Source organism: Periplaneta americana, chromosome 9, assembly GCF_040183065.1.
Source record: "Periplaneta americana isolate PAMFEO1 chromosome 9, P.americana_PAMFEO1_priV1, whole genome shotgun sequence".
Lineage (NCBI taxonomy): Eukaryota > Metazoa > Arthropoda > Insecta > Blattodea > Blattidae > Periplaneta > Periplaneta americana.
This window is the reverse complement of record NC_091125.1, coordinates 130,590,014-130,607,434: the sequence shown is the minus strand read 5'-3', so window position 1 is coordinate 130,607,434 and position 17,421 is coordinate 130,590,014. Positions and strand designations below refer to the sequence as shown.

Sequence of the window (17,421 nt, the reverse complement as noted above, 5' to 3'; positions counted from 1 at the left end):
AGTAATGAATACCAAATTGAAAATATAGGTACCCATACTTTAAAGTATACCATTTAATTTTACGTTCATTTCTTGAAGATAACTTCCCTCGGGTGAGTTCACCAGACCTGACACAAATCTTTGCTTGGCACTTGAAACTGTCCATCACTCTCTGCAGCATGTCCCATTTGATTTCTTGAATTTCGATTCGAATTTTATCCTTCAAATCTTGGATTGTGTGAGGTAGTTCTTGTTACATTTTTCCCTTCAGTTCAGAAAGAAATCAACTGCTGACAGATCAGGCGACCGTGCAGGCGAATTTATATAGCTAAAGTGAACATTTCAGAATACTGCATCCACATTATGGTAATCATGGAAATTTAATTTTTGCGAAATTTGGAATTTAAATATATGGAATGTAAATCATAATGTAAGAAGTGCCAACACTTCTGTCCGACATACTCAAAGCTTGTGAATGCTCAACAATAGACCAGCAAGGATTCTGCTGGAACACAGTTCTCACTCTATCCACATTTTCTGGACTACATATGGTTCTGGGGTGATCAGAAAGCTTTTTGTCGGCAGCTTATGCATTTCTCCTAAATACATAAACCCAATTCAGAACATTCCCATTTCTTCCGATATGAAAGTGATGCCTAAAAAGACGTTGTGTTTGTATAACTGAGTCATTGCTCTTAAAAAAAATTCTTCTACGGTAAAATCCCAATGTTCATTCAATCAACGTTCCATCATTACTAAATGATACTAATGACTCGACATATTGTTGTGTGCAACAATGTTATATTACGTAGCACAAGAAAATGCTGCCAACTTTAAATTGTCTAATTGTTTCTGCTCGACCTTGTATTAGAAATATATTAGTTATATTTCGTTATCGCTATTCACACGTCTATACTACTTACATGCAGGATGTAGTATGTACAGCTGAAAGGGTGAGGACATGTTGGATGTCTGCTCAGATTTTGAACTGGCTTTACAAGACTGTGGTACAGCTTGTACAAGACAGCTAGTATCTTGTATTTCACAACCCTTGGCTTTCCTTCAATAGGTATTTGTGCAACCATTTCTAAATGTTCAGCGTGGCTAGGACTGGCAAGGGAAGCCACATGTTCTCGATTCTCAGCATAGCCTTTCTCTTCATACGGACCAACCAAAATTCTGTATAGAAGCAAAATGCTCTTTTAAAGGAAACCGCTGTGAAATTTTACCTTAAAATTATGAAAATATTTAGGCATTGCCATAGGTCAGTAGTAACAAACTGCTCTTGTGACCTAAGGCTGCATTCTGACATGAGATTCGAATTCTATTTGTGTTGATTATCTAGTTGGAATTTTTCCTAGATTTGCCCAACTGTAAGGTGAATGTCAGGTAATCTGATGTTAAACACTCTCATATCGTCAATATCTTGCTATCGCCAATTCCACCAACAACATTTTGACACAGTGTCGTTAAATAAACGATCTGAAAAGTAATCATTGCTACATTAAAACTATAATAATAATAATAATAATAATAATAATAATAATAATAATAATAATAATAATAATATAGTGGTTGAGTCACTGGCTGAGAAGAAACTGCATACTGAAGGATGCACTGGAAGGAATGGTGAACGGGAGAAGAGTTCGGGGCAGAAGAAGATATCAGATGATAGACGATATTAAGATATATGGATCATATGAGGAAACAAAGAGGAAGGCAGAAAATAGGAAAGATTGGAGAAAGCTGGGTTTGCAGTGATAGACCTGCCCTTGGGTAGAACACTGAATGAATGAATGAATGAATGAATGAATGAATGAATGAATGAATCAGTAGTAGCAGCGGTAGTGGAGGTGGCAGCAGCAGGAGCAGCAACAGTAGTAGTAGTAGTAGTAGTAGTAGTAGTAGTAGTAGTAGTAGTAGTAGTAGTAGTAGTAGTAGTAGTAGTAGTAGTAGTAGTAATAATAATAATAATAATAATAATAATAATAATAATAATAATAATTTATTTAACCTGGCAGAGTTAAGGCCATACGGCCTTCTCTAACACTCAACTAGGAATAAAAACTGCGTTACAAAAACACTACAAATTTACAAAGTACACTACAATTTTACACACAAAACTGAATAAGACAATAATAATAAAATGCAAACAAGTAAGAAGAAATCAGACATAATATATAACATACAGAAAGAAAGAAAAAAGCATAATAAAATGTGAACAGCAGGTCAAAATAAATGAGGCATACAAAGTATAAAAAAATAAGACAATTATTGATGATAATAATAATAATAATAATAATAATAATAATAAATAAGAATAGTAATAATAATAATAATAGTAATAATAATAACAATAATAATAATAATAATAATAATAATAATAATAATAGACCTAATAGTAATAATAATACTAATAGCAGTAATAAAATAGTGCAATACAAAGAATACAATATTTTTAAGTACACACAGTAAGGAAAATTATGATTATATATAGCTCAACTTATCACATTAGAGATATACCATTATCGGAAAATATGAAAACAAAAATATAAAATAGGTTAAATATCACTAGAACATAAAAAAAAAAGTGAATACGTGGAAACATGCAATACAACACTTGTCATAATAGTAAGTTAGTTTGGCAACTTGTCATAAGATAATTTTCTAACTTGGATTTGAAAGATTTCAATGTTCGGCAGCCCTTGACTTCAGGCGGCAGAGAGTTCCAGTGATGAGAGGTAGCAACAGTGAAAGATGAGGAATACAGAGATGATGTAGTAGTAGTAGTAGTAGTAGTAGTAGTAATGCTAATGCTAATAATAATAATAATAATAATAATAATAATAATAATAATAATAATAGCAATAACACAAAATTCGCTACATGTTACAAAAATTAATAAGTACATACAGAGAGATTACTTACCAACAATTTCACAAAAATGAGAAAATACATGACAAATGAATTTCAAATAAGGAAAAATATTTGTCAGTATAGTACAGGGTGGGCACAAAGTTCCGTTACCCCCTATATGTACACACTACTTATTTAATTCCGATCATAATGCAGACATACATCCACTTCACACTAACTGTCCTAAGTGTCCAAAGAGTCAGTATGTCCCCCATCATTCTCCACACACAAAATAATGCGTCACCAGATTCAGTGTGACATTCACCTCAGCATTGCTGGTGTAATCTGTTGGAAAGCACGTTATCCTTCAATTCATCAATGGTGTTGTACCGTTCCTGTGCAAAAATGCTCTTGATGGAACTCCACAGTGCATTGTCACAGGTTTCCACAACGCTTGATTGGCGTGGGTCACCCATTTTACTATCTTCTCGACTGGCCACCTCGCAGCCCTGACCTCACAATGTGCTGTGGGGTTTCATCAAGAGTATTGTTGCATAGGAACGGTATGAATTGAAGGACGCCGTGTGACGCCCTTTCCAATAGATTACACCAGCAATGCTGAGGAAAATATATTGAACCTGGCAACGCATTATTGACCCTTTGGACACTTAGAACACACAGTTAATGTAAAGTGGATGTATGACCGGAATTACATAAAGTGTGTATATTTGAGGTATTTATAGGGGGTAAAGGGACTTTGTGTCCACTCTGTACATCACGCAGTTGTAATTAATTAGGTACATTTCGATTTCCTGATATACAAAGAATGGATATACGGTAAATGTGCAGTAATAGTCACTTACTAATATATATGCCTAAATAATTTCTAACAACATTCTGTCTTCAGCTGCAGTACTAAGAAAAATACTAAAATTGTTAGTGGTGCACTATTTAACGAAATATTTTGTAAAGTAAATGAGATATCAGACTCGTTATTATCTCAATTATGTGAGAATGTATAAAGTAATAATGTACAATGCAATCAGGCGAGTGATTAAGTGACTCCTCAAATTTAAATAGGAACATAATTTCATATACTACAGCGAAGGAAACAACCATCATTAATTAGAATAGAAGTTATCGGAACGATATCCAAATACAAACTGCTGAGCCATTTATAACCGAACCTACACCTTCTGAAGTCGAAATTGCGATAGAAAAGCTAAAAAAGTACACGTCTCCAGGTATCGATCAAATTCCAGCAGAATTAATAGAAGAGGGTGGAAATGCATTATCTAGTGGAATTTTTAAGCTTATACACGCTACTTGGGAAAAGAAAATTGTACCCGACCAATGGAAGGAGTCCATAATTATGCCTATCTTTAAGAAGGGGAAAAAGACTAACTGCACTAACTTTCGAGGAATATCACTTTTATTGAGGTCATACAACATTTTGTCCAATATTCTTTTGAGAAGGTTAACTCCTTATGTACGCAGATGAAATTATTGGGGATCATCAATGTGGTTTTAGGCGTAATAGATCGACTATTGATAAGATTTTCTTAATTCAACAGATATTGGAGAAAAAATGGGAGTATAAAGGCACAGTACATCAGTTATTCATAGATTTCAAAAAGGCATATGACTCGATTGAGAGAAATTTTATATAATATTCTTATTGAATTTGGTATTCCCAAGAAACTAGTTCGATTAATTAAAATGTGTCTCAGTGAAACTTACAGCAGAGTCCGTATAGGCCAGCTTCTGTCTGACACTTTCCAATTCTCTGGAGGCTAAAGCAAGAGGATGCACTATCACCTTTACTTTTTAACTTCGCTCTAGAATATGCTATTAGGGAAGTACAGGAAAACAGGGAGGATTTGGAATTGAACGGGTTGTATCAACTGCTTGTTTATTTGGATGACGTGAATATGTCAGAAGAAAATCCACAAACGATTAGAGAAAACCCGGAAATTTTCTTGAAGCAAGTAAAGAGATAGGTTCGGAAGTAAACCCCAATTATGATTATGTCTCGTGACCAGAACTTATTACGAAATGAAAATATAAAAATTGAAAATTTATCCTTTGAAAAGATGAAAAAATTCAAGTATCAGTACCTTGGAGCAACATTAACAAATAGGCCTATAAATGACACTCGAGAGGAAATTAAATGCAGAATAAATATGGGAAATGCCTGTTATTATTCGGTTGAGAAGTTTTTATCATCCAGTCTGCTCTCGAAAAAGCTGAAAGTTAGAATTTATGAAACAGTTATATTACTGGTTGTTCTGTATGGTTGTGAAACTCACTTTGAGAGAGGGACAGAGGTTAAGGGTGTTCGAGAATAAGGTACCTAGGAAAATATTTGGGGCTAAGAAGGATGAATTTACAGGAGAGTGAAGAAAGTTACACAATGCAGAACTGCACGCATTGTATTCTTCACCTATCATAATTAGGAACATTAAATCCAGACGTTTGAGATAGGCAAGGCATGTATCACCTATGAGTGGGTCTGGAAATGCATATAGTGTTAGTTGGAAGACCTGAGGGGAAAAACCTTTGGAGAGGCAAGGCGTAGAGGATAATATTAAAATAGATTTGAGGGAGGTGGGATGATGCTAAAACTGGATTGATCTTGCTCATGATATGGACCAATGGCGGGTTTATGTGAGGGCGGCAATGAACCTCCGGGTTCCTTAAAAGCCATTTGTAAGATAATTTCATAATAGCAGCTGATAAGACACAGATAAGTATTAGTGTGATACAAATTTTAGTACCAAGGAGTCCCCTCTTGTTCTATCATACCAAATGTAAGCAGCAATATAATTTCTTGGTATCAGGATTACTTTCAACCAACCAACCAAATGTAACACGATGGACATTATAGAAATCCTTCCATATTATTTACAAATTTGATGAAGTATGAAATAGTACCTTAGGAGACGATATATAGAATCATGTCTTGCTTTCCGTCCTTTGTAGAAGTACAGTAGAACTGTAATGGAAGTTGCAAAAATGAACACCTGACTATGTGGAATTGATCGAACGAGACCTCGCCAAGTGGCCATTCGAAATAATGTCTCTGTAGCCTGTAAAGATTAAAACACAGGATTAGTTCTGCAGTTGGACAAACTTTTCTAACTAACTTCACTTCATAACAACACAATTACCTACCACATTTGTAACATAAAGGGCTAGCAGACTTCTCCTCGAAGGCCTTTCCAAATTGATCGCTACGTATGAAGCTAGGAAGGCAGGCACGAAGCCCACTGTTAGCACATTGTAATTACCAAACACCTTCCTGCAAGAAAACAGTACAAGAAATAAACTGGTCGTCCTTCGTTATACAGTAACTAAGTAACCCGAATTTTAAGTACTTACTTATTCTATTCATATACAGAGTGAAAGGGGTATAACTGCATTAATTTTAAGAACAGAATCTTTAGGTTGTAAGTAACCAAAAACTCAAATGTCATTTTGGTTTTTGAATAACGGTTTAGCCTAAAAAAATTGTGTCTGAAGTTTGACTTCCATTTATGATAAAACTATTGGGTATTGAGACGAATGAGTGGTAAGATATCAACGCGAAGTATAAGCCGAAAAAAATATTCCTTTGTCATGTCTTCCAAAACCGCTTCATTCGTGTAATCACGTATAAAATTAACTGATTACATTTCCGTCACACTGTAAGTGCATTTTAATCAGTTAATTTCGTACTTTATTCCAAACAAATCACTCTCTTTTCATGCTAAACTTTTAAGACAAAGAACCCACTACACGCTATGGCAAATCTCCTGCATATGGCGAGAACCAATAGCAGATTGCTGCGGTGTTATAATATCGCTGTTCATGCGAGGGAGAGAGAGATTAGACGGAGTAAAGAGGGAGAGAGAAATAATTTCCCTGGTGCATTGTATGACAGCATCTCTAACGACGTACGGAATCATGCTGTTGGCCACTGGTGTAGCTTAGTCAATGGAAGTGCTTGCCTTCTGATCCAGAGTTGCGCTCGGGTGTGAGTACGATTCCCGCTTGGGCTGATTACCTGGTTGGGTTTTTTCCGAGGTTTTCGCCAACCATAAGGCGAATCTCAGGTAATTTATGGCGAATCCTCGACCTCATCTCGCCAAATAGCATCTTGCTGTCACCAATTTCATGATCGATAAATAACCTAGTAGTTGATACAGCATCATTAAATAAAAAACCAACTAAAAAAATATGTATTAAGCTGTTAATGAGATAATATAAAGTAAACAAAACTGACCATGATTACTTGAAAGGGATGGCTAATGACACGTCATACCCATCAGTTTCCTCGCTGTTATTATCATTATTTATGAGTTATCGCTGACCACATTGCTTTCGTCCTCTGTGTCACTGTCATTTAAATGTATTAGAATTGGTTCTAAAATATAATAGTACATTATGCAACGAGCCTATAATGGTAGCAATTAAGACGCGAGTATGTTTGTTTATGAAACGAGCGCAAGTGAGTTTCATAATTTTCATACGAGGGTCTTAATTACCATTATAGGCAAGTTTCATACGACTTTTTATGCTCGACCATATTTCTAACTTGAAATTATTCAAAATTATTCATGTTATGGTTATGTGAGGAGCGAACTGACCTGAATTGTGAGATGTGCGCAGACGCGAAAGTATTGATTTTTTCCGAGGCCGAATGTCATTGACCTTGATATAACGTAGAGAATAAGATGAACATTAGTCTTGATATAACCTGGAAATTGATTTAGAATTGAAAAACGAGATGACAAATTGAATTTATTTGAATATTATTTACAATTAACGGTAATTATTATAGTAACAGAACATAACCTTCTGCGACAGTATTGGATTTCCAGCCTCCGTGACTTTTCGCTAATTGTCTTTCGATTGCATATCAGAAAATAATCGATACTTGCGGTTTTATAATGGTATAAAGGCGATTTCTCATTGGCTGAACAATTGAATTATGATGAATAGGTGTACTTTAACGAGGTGTATAATTACTACATTTCGGCATGGTCGAGCATAAACTCATTTAAGCTCTCTTATCCCGAAAGCGAGGAAGCCGAGGGTTGTTGCTACCTGAATTCCAGGAACTTCCTGTCGTTAGCAGTGGTTGGGGTTTTGTTTACAGTTCATTGGGAAAATATTTGTTCCATGCGGGCAGATGTCAATAGTCTGTGGGCTATCTGTGTGTGGTACTGAAGAAATATCACGAAAAAGCAAGAAATAATGCTCTTACATGTCATTTAAAATAGGCAACAAGACGAGCGTCATTCTATTGTAATGTGTCAGAAATGATGTAGTTTACGCAAAAAATAAAATAAAATAAATTACGGGAAGAAAATTTCCTAAATGATCCATTGTCCACTCCCGGAAAGAGATGAAACTACTAAACCTGATGTGTAGACAGTAACTATGTGTCTGAGTGACGCTAGCATTCTAAATAGTAGCGCTCATGTTCTGGAATTCAATAACGTCGAACACTGCGCTATATATGGTATCATATCACATATGTTCCACTTGATAGCGATTCTCCTTGACTACACAACACTGCCCTCGTTTGATTTGACGGGGCTGTGAAGACGGAGGTCATATGCAGGACGTTTGCCACGGAGTATAAAATCATAACAAAGTTTCATATAGGTAACTTCAACCTTACTGCACATTTCTACAGTGACAGTGTTTCGTTTAGCCACGCGGTTTTCATTTTCCCGTCGCTCGCCGCTAGGAGCTTATCTGTGTCCAAGTGGACACCCGGACTGTTGGCACAAACATTTAGTATAGGAATTTGTACTTACCTAGCTCAAAGTAGGTCTTGACAACGTCCCTCACCAACTGCTACACACTGTTGACATCTTCTTATGAAATTGTTAATTACTTTAAGTTCTGCTTCACTGATTGACTCGATTTTAGCTCTCATATAGTCTTTAAGCTCATTTCTTGTATGCGGGTTTTTCGCATAAACCTTATTTTTAAGTGCCCCCCCCTCCCCCATAGATAGAAATCGCATGGTGTTACATTTGGACTTCGTGGGGCCCACAAATTTTTACTGATAATTCTCCTTCCGAAAATTCGACGCTATTCTCTCATGGATTCTTCGACAATATAAGCAGTAGCAGAGTCTTGTTGGAAATATACTGAGCAACGTTCTCCGTAAGTCAGTTCATCTAAAAATGGGTCAAGAATCTCAGTCACATAACGCTCTCTGGTAATTGTGCCCTGATTAAAAATAGGCCCAATAATTCTGTGTCCATTCATTGCACACCACACGCCTACGTATTTTTTTCACCGTACAAAGGTGTTTCGTGTACAAGATTGGGTTTCTTCTGACTGTAATACTGATGATTTTGTAAGGATACGTGTCCATTTAAATGAAAATAGGCCTTGACAGAAAAATAAATTAATGTCGGATCAATTTCCTCAGAATTTACTTTCTCTAAAACCCGATTATAAAAATGCAACCTCTTATTGGGATCTTGTAGTATGGCTTTAATTTAAGTAATTTTGTTGCTCAATGAGCGGACTCTTAACTAATTTCTGTTTCCTGCACCAAATGCTTACGAGATTTTTTCAGGGTGTGCTCTAGTCTCTGTCCTATCTCGTCTAATTTTTCTTCTGTAAGAACATTTCTCCTTTGTATTTTACGATCTTTTACTGAACCTGTCTGTTTGAATTTTTTGACTAACCTTCTTATTGTAGTGGCATTAGGTACGGGTCTATTTGGAAACTTGTTACGGAAGTTCTGTCGTGTTCTCGCACAAGATTTTCTGTATTTTATTTACGTAGTAAGCATATTCACACGTTCACGTAATAAAAATCGCATTGAAACAGCGCCGAACACACACACACGGAATACAACGCGACTAATTCAACTTTCACGCACAAGTGCAGATAATAAACTAACTCGCAACTGTCACTGTATGGCGTTCATTAGTGGAAGCAGGCGGGAAACACACTAGCTGCATGGGTAACGCGGCAAATGAAAATACGCGGCGTAGCCCTAACAAAACAGTATCACTGTATATCATGAACTCACCTGACCAAGCAACCAAAGGCAATGACCATACACACATTGGAGAATAAAAATAGCGTGGATATGGCTATTCCATGAAGAATCTGTTTAATATCTTTCTTCGTCGGTATTCTACGCCGCGAGATCAGAGTCAACTGAAAAAATGCAACATTAGTCTACATGAAGTCTCTTATTATCATATAGTTTTATTCATACAATGTGTAATGCTGAAAGCTAAAATTGAAATATGAGAATCTTCTCATTCACATAAAATATAAACAGTATATGCAATGACAAGATCACTAAACACTAATTAGCCTGAAGCTCTAACCCAGTGGTGCATATTCAAGCCCATATAGGCTGAAGCATGCAGCGGGCAGATTGCTCTGCATGCAGGTTAACTTTCTTTCCCTACTAGAACGCACTGGAAGAGGGAAGCAGTGCAAAAGAGATTCCTGCATATACAGAGTGTTAAGAAAAAGTATACAATATTTTAGGAGGTGAGAGTATGCATCAAAACAAGAAAAAAAGTCTAATAAACATGGGTCCTACAACACATACTTTCTGAGATATGAACACTTGTTCATAGGAGGTGCTCAATATGACATCTATTTATGGCAATGCATTTCTCTGCTCTACAATACAGCAGACTACCAGACAATCATACCGTAGTTGACACCTCTCGCATGGAATACCGATACATCGCAAAGAATATTGAAAACAAAAGTTTGGTTGCGGATATGATCGGGGTTCAGCAGAGATGGTGTTGTGAACTTTCGTAATCAGCATGTGTGGGCTGATGAAAATTCCCATGCAGTTGAAGAAATAAGGCATCAGCACCGATTCTCAATCAACGTATGGGCAGGCGTTCTTGGCTATAGATCAAGGGTCATACGTGCTACCAGAGATTTAGTGGGGCTAGTAATCAGGACTTTCTTATTAACGTATTGCCTACCTTGCTGGAGTATGTCATAGGCAACCTTTTATTATTCCCATTCCTAGAACTGTTTTCTTCAAGAACTCTCCATTGTTTGTTATGTGTAATACAGCTCTCTGTCTTTAAAACTGTGATTCTCGATTAGATTTCAGTTTAACAATTGAAAAATTTCATACAATATTAAAAAGAATTGTATTTCCTTAGATATTTGAATTATGAAGAAGTGTATTATAACGTTTTTACTCTAGTTTTTAAATAATTTTGCATCATTATATTGACATTTGGCACTATATTAACTGCAATATTATATTCTAGCATCTATTACCGTTATGTATTTTCTTTTTTTTCGTTTGTGTTGTTTGTTTTGTTTTTTTTTTCTTATGTATTTTGTGTATGTATCTATGTAAGCCACCTGTAATTGGACGCCTGCTTCTGTTAGTGGTGGATTTAAATAAATAAATAAATAGCCTACATAAATAAATAAATAGTAGGTCAACTTATGTAACCGTATTTTAAATAATAGGTAAGTAACGATATTGTCACTGACAAATATTTTAAAAGAACAAGATCTGATGACATAGTTACTAAATTGGCAACAATGGCCACCACAAAATACAGATCATACTTGAAATGCTACGAACAAGCTAGAGTTGAAACTCTTTGAATGTTACCGTTGTTGAGAGTTCCAGGAGTTGACTTATCAAATAAATGTCTAAATACGCGCTGAATACAGTTCCAGAAGGCTATGGTTTAGATCTACGAAGCAAACAGATAGTACTGTTTGCTATGAAAGAATGCATAAACAAATTTTTTTCGGATCACATTTTTTCAGTGATGGTATGTCATTTTCACTAATGGTATGCTTTCTGGCTATAGAAACCGGCGGTATTCCATACTGGCGCTTACCGTCTCACTTCCCTCATTGATAATAATAATAATAATAATAATAATAATAATAATAATAATAATAATAATAATAAAGGTTCATGAAATTCACGGACAGGAATGCCGTGAAACAATGCCCCACATTTTAAAAACTGACTCTTCCCACGCATAGGCTATCTCTTTGTTGACTTAGAGAGACACTAGTAAAGAACATTATAAACATTGTGTATCAACAGAAAATAGAAATAGATTAGTAAAGGGAGGCACATCTGGAGATGGTCTAGATAATAATAATAATAATAATAATAATAATAATAATAATAATAATTATTATTATTATTATTATTATTATTATTATTATTATTATTATTATTATTATTATCTGTTATTCATAGGGATTTCCTTAAATCCCATGTCACTTTTTTTGGATCTCAAAGGTAAGCTAGATGTAAGATCTACGGCATAGGCCTACAATAAATAAACAAATAAATAAATAAATAGTCAGGCGTCGGCAATGTTCGTGTAAGTTCGGACACATTCGCCAATCGCCATCGTCTGCTTTGAACAAAAATAACACGTCATGTGAATTTCAGTCGAATGAACAAGCTGCTTTTGTCAATTAATTGTGCATCATAAAATAGCATGCTTTCAAAGCATACAAGACAAAACCCGATCTGCTTACTCTGGATCATTCCGCTTACTAATAACACAGAGTAACACAAACAAACATCCATTAATACTAATAACACAGAGTAACATAAACAAACGTCCATTAATACTTTTTATGTAGATCCTAGCTCTATAAACACTGGTACATACCATATAAACAGCTGCATATAGCCTAAAACTTTCTTTTGCTGCCGGAATTGCTATTTTTACCACCGAATTTGTGCAAGAATCAGTCCACGGATGTACGTATTCAATGCATGTGGTCGGTATAGTCTGAAATTTACTAAACACCACCATTTTCGGTGTCGCACTTTACTTTGAACGATAGCAACTGCTTGTCGAAGGTTACGGTAGGCCCTATCGTTAACAGATAGCCTTGAATTACGATTAATAATTAAACAGCACGTAGTTAAAAGACATGTTAAACGCGTAAAAATGAAGTGATGTCAACGACTTTGTACGGAAGAAATACAAGTAGGCCTACCCATGCCAGAACCAATGAACCAGTTCTGTCAAGTCTAATCTAATAAATCACCAAACATTACATGTACAGAGCAATCTATGACATTCTCTATGGCACTCGCCGGCAAGAGGGCCCGGCGTCAGTGTTTCTCATCCCTAGTGACCAGAGTCCGCTACAGTCGCTAGAGTCGGCTATTAAAATTACAATATTCATACTGTTTACTAACCTTGACTGCAACAGAAGGTGTTAAAAATGATGTTCCTCTGTTACAACACATTCCTGACATCTCCAGAGGAAATTGGAATTTTACACGTGCAAGTTTGTCTTCTGTAATTCTCCCGATTTCTCCCACAACACTATCTTTTATCTCACGGATTGTGTGCGGATTGTCTTTGTATACTTTATTTTTTAGATTTCCCCATAAATAAAAATCGCAGACTGACAAATCGGGGGACCTAGAAGGCCATAATCCTCTAGTAATAACCCTGTTCTCGAATATTTCTCTTATCAAATTCAATATTTCAGCTACTGTATGGGCAGTTGCTGCTGAATCCTCCTGGAAATAAGCATTCCGACATTCGATATCGGTTAACTGTACAAAAAATGGGTTGAGAATTTGTGTTATGTATCTGTCACCATTGATTGTATCGTCAAAAAATATAGGGTCTATAATCCTATGTGCAGTTACAGCACACCATACGCCAACCTTCTCATCATGTAAAGGAGTTTCATGAAGTTAAGTTACGGTTTACTTAACGACACTCGCAACTGCAGAGGTTATATCAGTGTCACTGGTGTGCCGGAATTTTATCCCGCAGGAGTTCTTTTACATGCCAGTAAATCTACTGACATGAGCCCGTCGCATTTAAACACACTTAAATGCCATCGATCTGGCCTGGGATCGAACCCGCAACCTCGAGCACAGAAGGCCAGCACTATACCGACTACGCTACCAAGGCCAACGAGTTTCATGAATGTGATGAGGATTTTCTGTACTCCAGTAACTACTGTTTTGCGTTATAACATGGCCATGTAAGAGAAACCATCCTTCATCTGTGAAAATAATTACTGTAGGATTCACAATGCCATCGGCAACACTTCGTAAAACCCAGTTACGAAAATTCACACGACTCACATATCTCTAGGCTGCAATTCGTGCACTATTGCCACTCTGTAAGGCTTAAATTTAAGAATTTTTGTGGCTCTAAATGTTGTGGTTTTCGAAACACCTGTTTCTTGTAAGAGACAGCGGAGAAATTTTCGAGGAGAATGTTTTAATCTTTTTCCTATCTCATCGAGTTTTTCCTCAGTAAGTACACTTGGGTTTCTCTTTCCACGTTTAATCAGAAATGACCTCGTTTCTCAAAACTTTTTTACGAGGTTTAATACAGTGGAACGGGAACACCAGAAAATTGCGTTACAAAACGTCGTCGCACTGTTCCACAATTCTTCGTTATCAAGTAACACTCGACAAGATAAATCCTTTATTTTAATGTAAACTTTTGTGGTGTCATATTAAGCCACAATCTTCAATCTTCAACTAATAAGCAAACATTCTGATGGCAGCAAATAAAAAAGTTAAATTTTTTTCTTCCACCATGTTAGTAATGTCAAAAGAAGTGCTTGTACAAATTTTGGCCACTCAACCGCAATTATGAGGGCCGTAAAAATAAATTCTCCAGAGGGTGTTAACGGAAAAATTTCATTGGAAAAATTTATTGAAACAGACACAGCAATTGTTGAGCTATTTTTCAACATATTCCCCACCGGAATTGAGACATTTGTCATATCATGGGATCGACAGAGAGGTACAGACGGTTGTCAAATGCTGGTTCCGATCCCAGGTGGCTGACTTCTATGACACAAGGATACAAAAATTGATTCCATGGTATGACAAATGTCTCAATTCCAGTGGTGGTTATGTTGACAAATAGCGCAACAATTGCTATACCTGTTTCAATAAACCTTTCCATGCAACTGTGCTCTTTTTTTCTGTAAACAGCCCCAGGGAAAGTCACTTTCTGGACGGTCTCGTAATTGCGGTCGAGTGGCCAAAATTTGTATAAGCACTTCTTTTGACATTATTAACATGATGGAAGAAAAAAATTTAACTATTTTATCTGCCTCCATCAGAATGTTTGTTTGTAAGACGTACGAACATCAATACAAACATCAACAGAGGTCATAGGCAACTGAACAGAAGCCATCAGTTGCAATATGACCATGTGCTGTGTCCTTGAAGGTAGGAAAGGAGACAGAAGGCAGAGAAAGACTGTACAGCGGACCCCGTTTACCGGGAATGACAAGTGCTAAAGCCGGGCCCACTTGACGCCGAGAATGTCATAGACTGTTCTGTAGTTTTTCCTACTAGACTTCATGTAGCTGCTTTAGCCTTTTCTCAGATTTTCATTAACATTCTTATATATTGTGAATTTCTTTCAAATCAACAATAGGATTTTATTCTTCCAACAATAATTCCTTTCTACAATTCACCTTAAACGCTCTCGTCAACAATTGGATTTTCACTTAACATAGTATTCGTTATAGCACTCCACCGACGACAATGACAATTTACTTGGACTATTACGAACAACAATGAACTGTTAATCTTAACTAATATTTACAAAGCACTATTTACAAATCAGAACTATCAGTTCTCAGTTCTTCTAGCTCAGTCACTCGAGTTCACAGTATCTCGAACCACAGACCTTCAGAGACAGTTCACTGTACTCGAACTCAGGTCCCTCCAACTGCGGTCCACTGCACTCGAACTCAGGTCCCTCCAACTGCGGTCCACTGCACTCGAACTCAGGCCTTCGGATGCTGACACAGTCGCGGACGCACACTCGAGTCGAACTCCGGTACACAAGACTGGCTTGCTTGCTCTGGCTTAGTCACTGACTGGCTGACTAATCAACTGAAAAACTGCTCTCGTTCCTTCGCGTCTGTAATTTATAACCACAGCGACATAGCCTCGAAAGTTCCACGCGTCTCTAGAGATGGCACTCCAGAAAAATCCAGAGCCCTCTCCTCTCTACCAGCACCAGATGCGCGCGCACTCTCTCTCTCTCCACTCTCTCGCCGCGTAGGCCCTCTCCCCTTACTTCTCACCGCCGCGCGCCGTCCCCGCGCGATCTGCTTTCTTGCGGGACGCTTGTCGTGAGTTCGAATCTCACGTCGCTGTCACAATATTCTATAAATTGCATTTTTTATCTTCAGTTAAGTGTGATTTCAGGAAAGGAAAGTCTTGTGCATGTAGGGTGTGAATTTATTGGGGGGGGGGGATGCCGAGAACCGTCCTCCTTGGAGAATTCGGTATCCCCTGTTGGAAAGGTATTAATTTATTTCTGCCAGGGACAGCATTTATCCTCTTTTAAGTTTTAGGTTCTAGACAGATACCTTATTTATGGTTTTCAATTTTCATTCTTTCTGTATATTACTAATGCAATATGTAACAACAATGCGAAGGAAGACTGAATGAAAGGGAAATCTAAAGACACAGAGGATCTAGAGAGAAAAGGAAGATATTATTTAATGTACCGTGAAGTAAAATGTATGGACTCCACAAATAAGAACAGAAAATCCATGTAGTTGATAGAGGACAAAATATGTAGAAGAGTTATATGAGACAGGAAATCGTCCAGATGACTTGGCTATAGACGAAAAAGGATTTTCTATTTTAAGAGAAGAAGTTTAACTAGCACTTAGGGAAATAAAGAATGGGAAAGTAACACGAGCTGATGGACTCCCCATTGAATTAGTGAAATGCTTGGGTGAAGACAAGAAATTCTAACATTATGCAACGAATATATATATACCGGATGTTTCAGACCACCCATATCAGCCTTTTTCCTCGAAAACTATATGATACTGGTTGTTCATAAAACAATTTTGACAACCAAAACCTATGTAAAGAATCGATTGGTGGTAGTCCCATTTCCCGTAACAAACCGGAAGCAGGGGTACCTGTGGTCAACTTCCAAATTTCAAATGAGAACATGGGTCACTGAAGGTGCCATTGGAAACTACTTTTAAAAAGAAACTATTTTTACTGAAACTTTTTTTTTCTAATTTTTATTGTTTACTCACAAAGCAACAAAAATGGTATTTTCTGAGAAATGTTGTATGTTGTTTATGTACGTACACTCTTCATAGTAATTGTTCAAAATGTCCGCCACCCTGTGCTAAACAATGTTCTGATCTCCTCCTAACATCCGTGATTGCGCGGAAAACTTCAGCACAGCTGAGAGACACACATGGTGTGGCTTGTCTAATTCTTTGTTTCATGTCTTCTCTAGTTGTTGGACGCACCTGGTCTGTGATGTCTCAGAAAAAAGACGTTATTTTGTCAACTTCCGAGTCCTCCTAATAATCCTCTTGAAAGTTTGGCGCCTCTGCATAAACAGTACTTATTTATCACAATTAAAGCTACTGAGGATGACATCCTGAAGTGGCATAAAAAATTAATGGATATTCCACAACTTAGATAACAATCATTTCCAATAAAATTACACAATTATTTTATCAATTACACATACACAGCCTGTGTGCTAAATTGCAGCTAGCAATTCATTGTAGTTTTCGAAAAGAAACGCTCACAAAATGTGGGTT

General features: G+C 36.8%; 1 protein-coding gene across 2 annotated transcripts in view; it reads right to left on the bottom strand.

Annotated features, from left to right (window-relative positions):
• Positions 1–17,421, bottom strand: part of LOC138706520 (transmembrane protein 135-like) — a 40,143-nt gene that overhangs the window by 15,111 nt on the left and 7,611 nt on the right. The window contains exons 1-5 of one of the 2 annotated variants that reach the window (XM_069835894.1): positions 12,498–12,840; positions 9,881–10,011; positions 6,010–6,136; positions 5,770–5,924; positions 903–1,158 (exon numbers count right to left, since the gene is read on the bottom strand). In XM_069835894.1, coding sequence (XP_069691995.1) covers positions 903–1,158; positions 5,770–5,924; positions 6,010–6,136; positions 9,881–10,011; positions 12,498–12,644 — 816 coding nt within the window. In that variant the 5' untranslated portion in view covers positions 12,645–12,840. Of the gene's footprint in view, positions 1–902; positions 1,159–5,769; positions 5,925–6,009; positions 6,137–9,880; positions 10,012–12,497; positions 12,841–17,421 lie in introns of those variants that run through there. The other variant, XM_069835896.1, reaches the window with a different exon arrangement.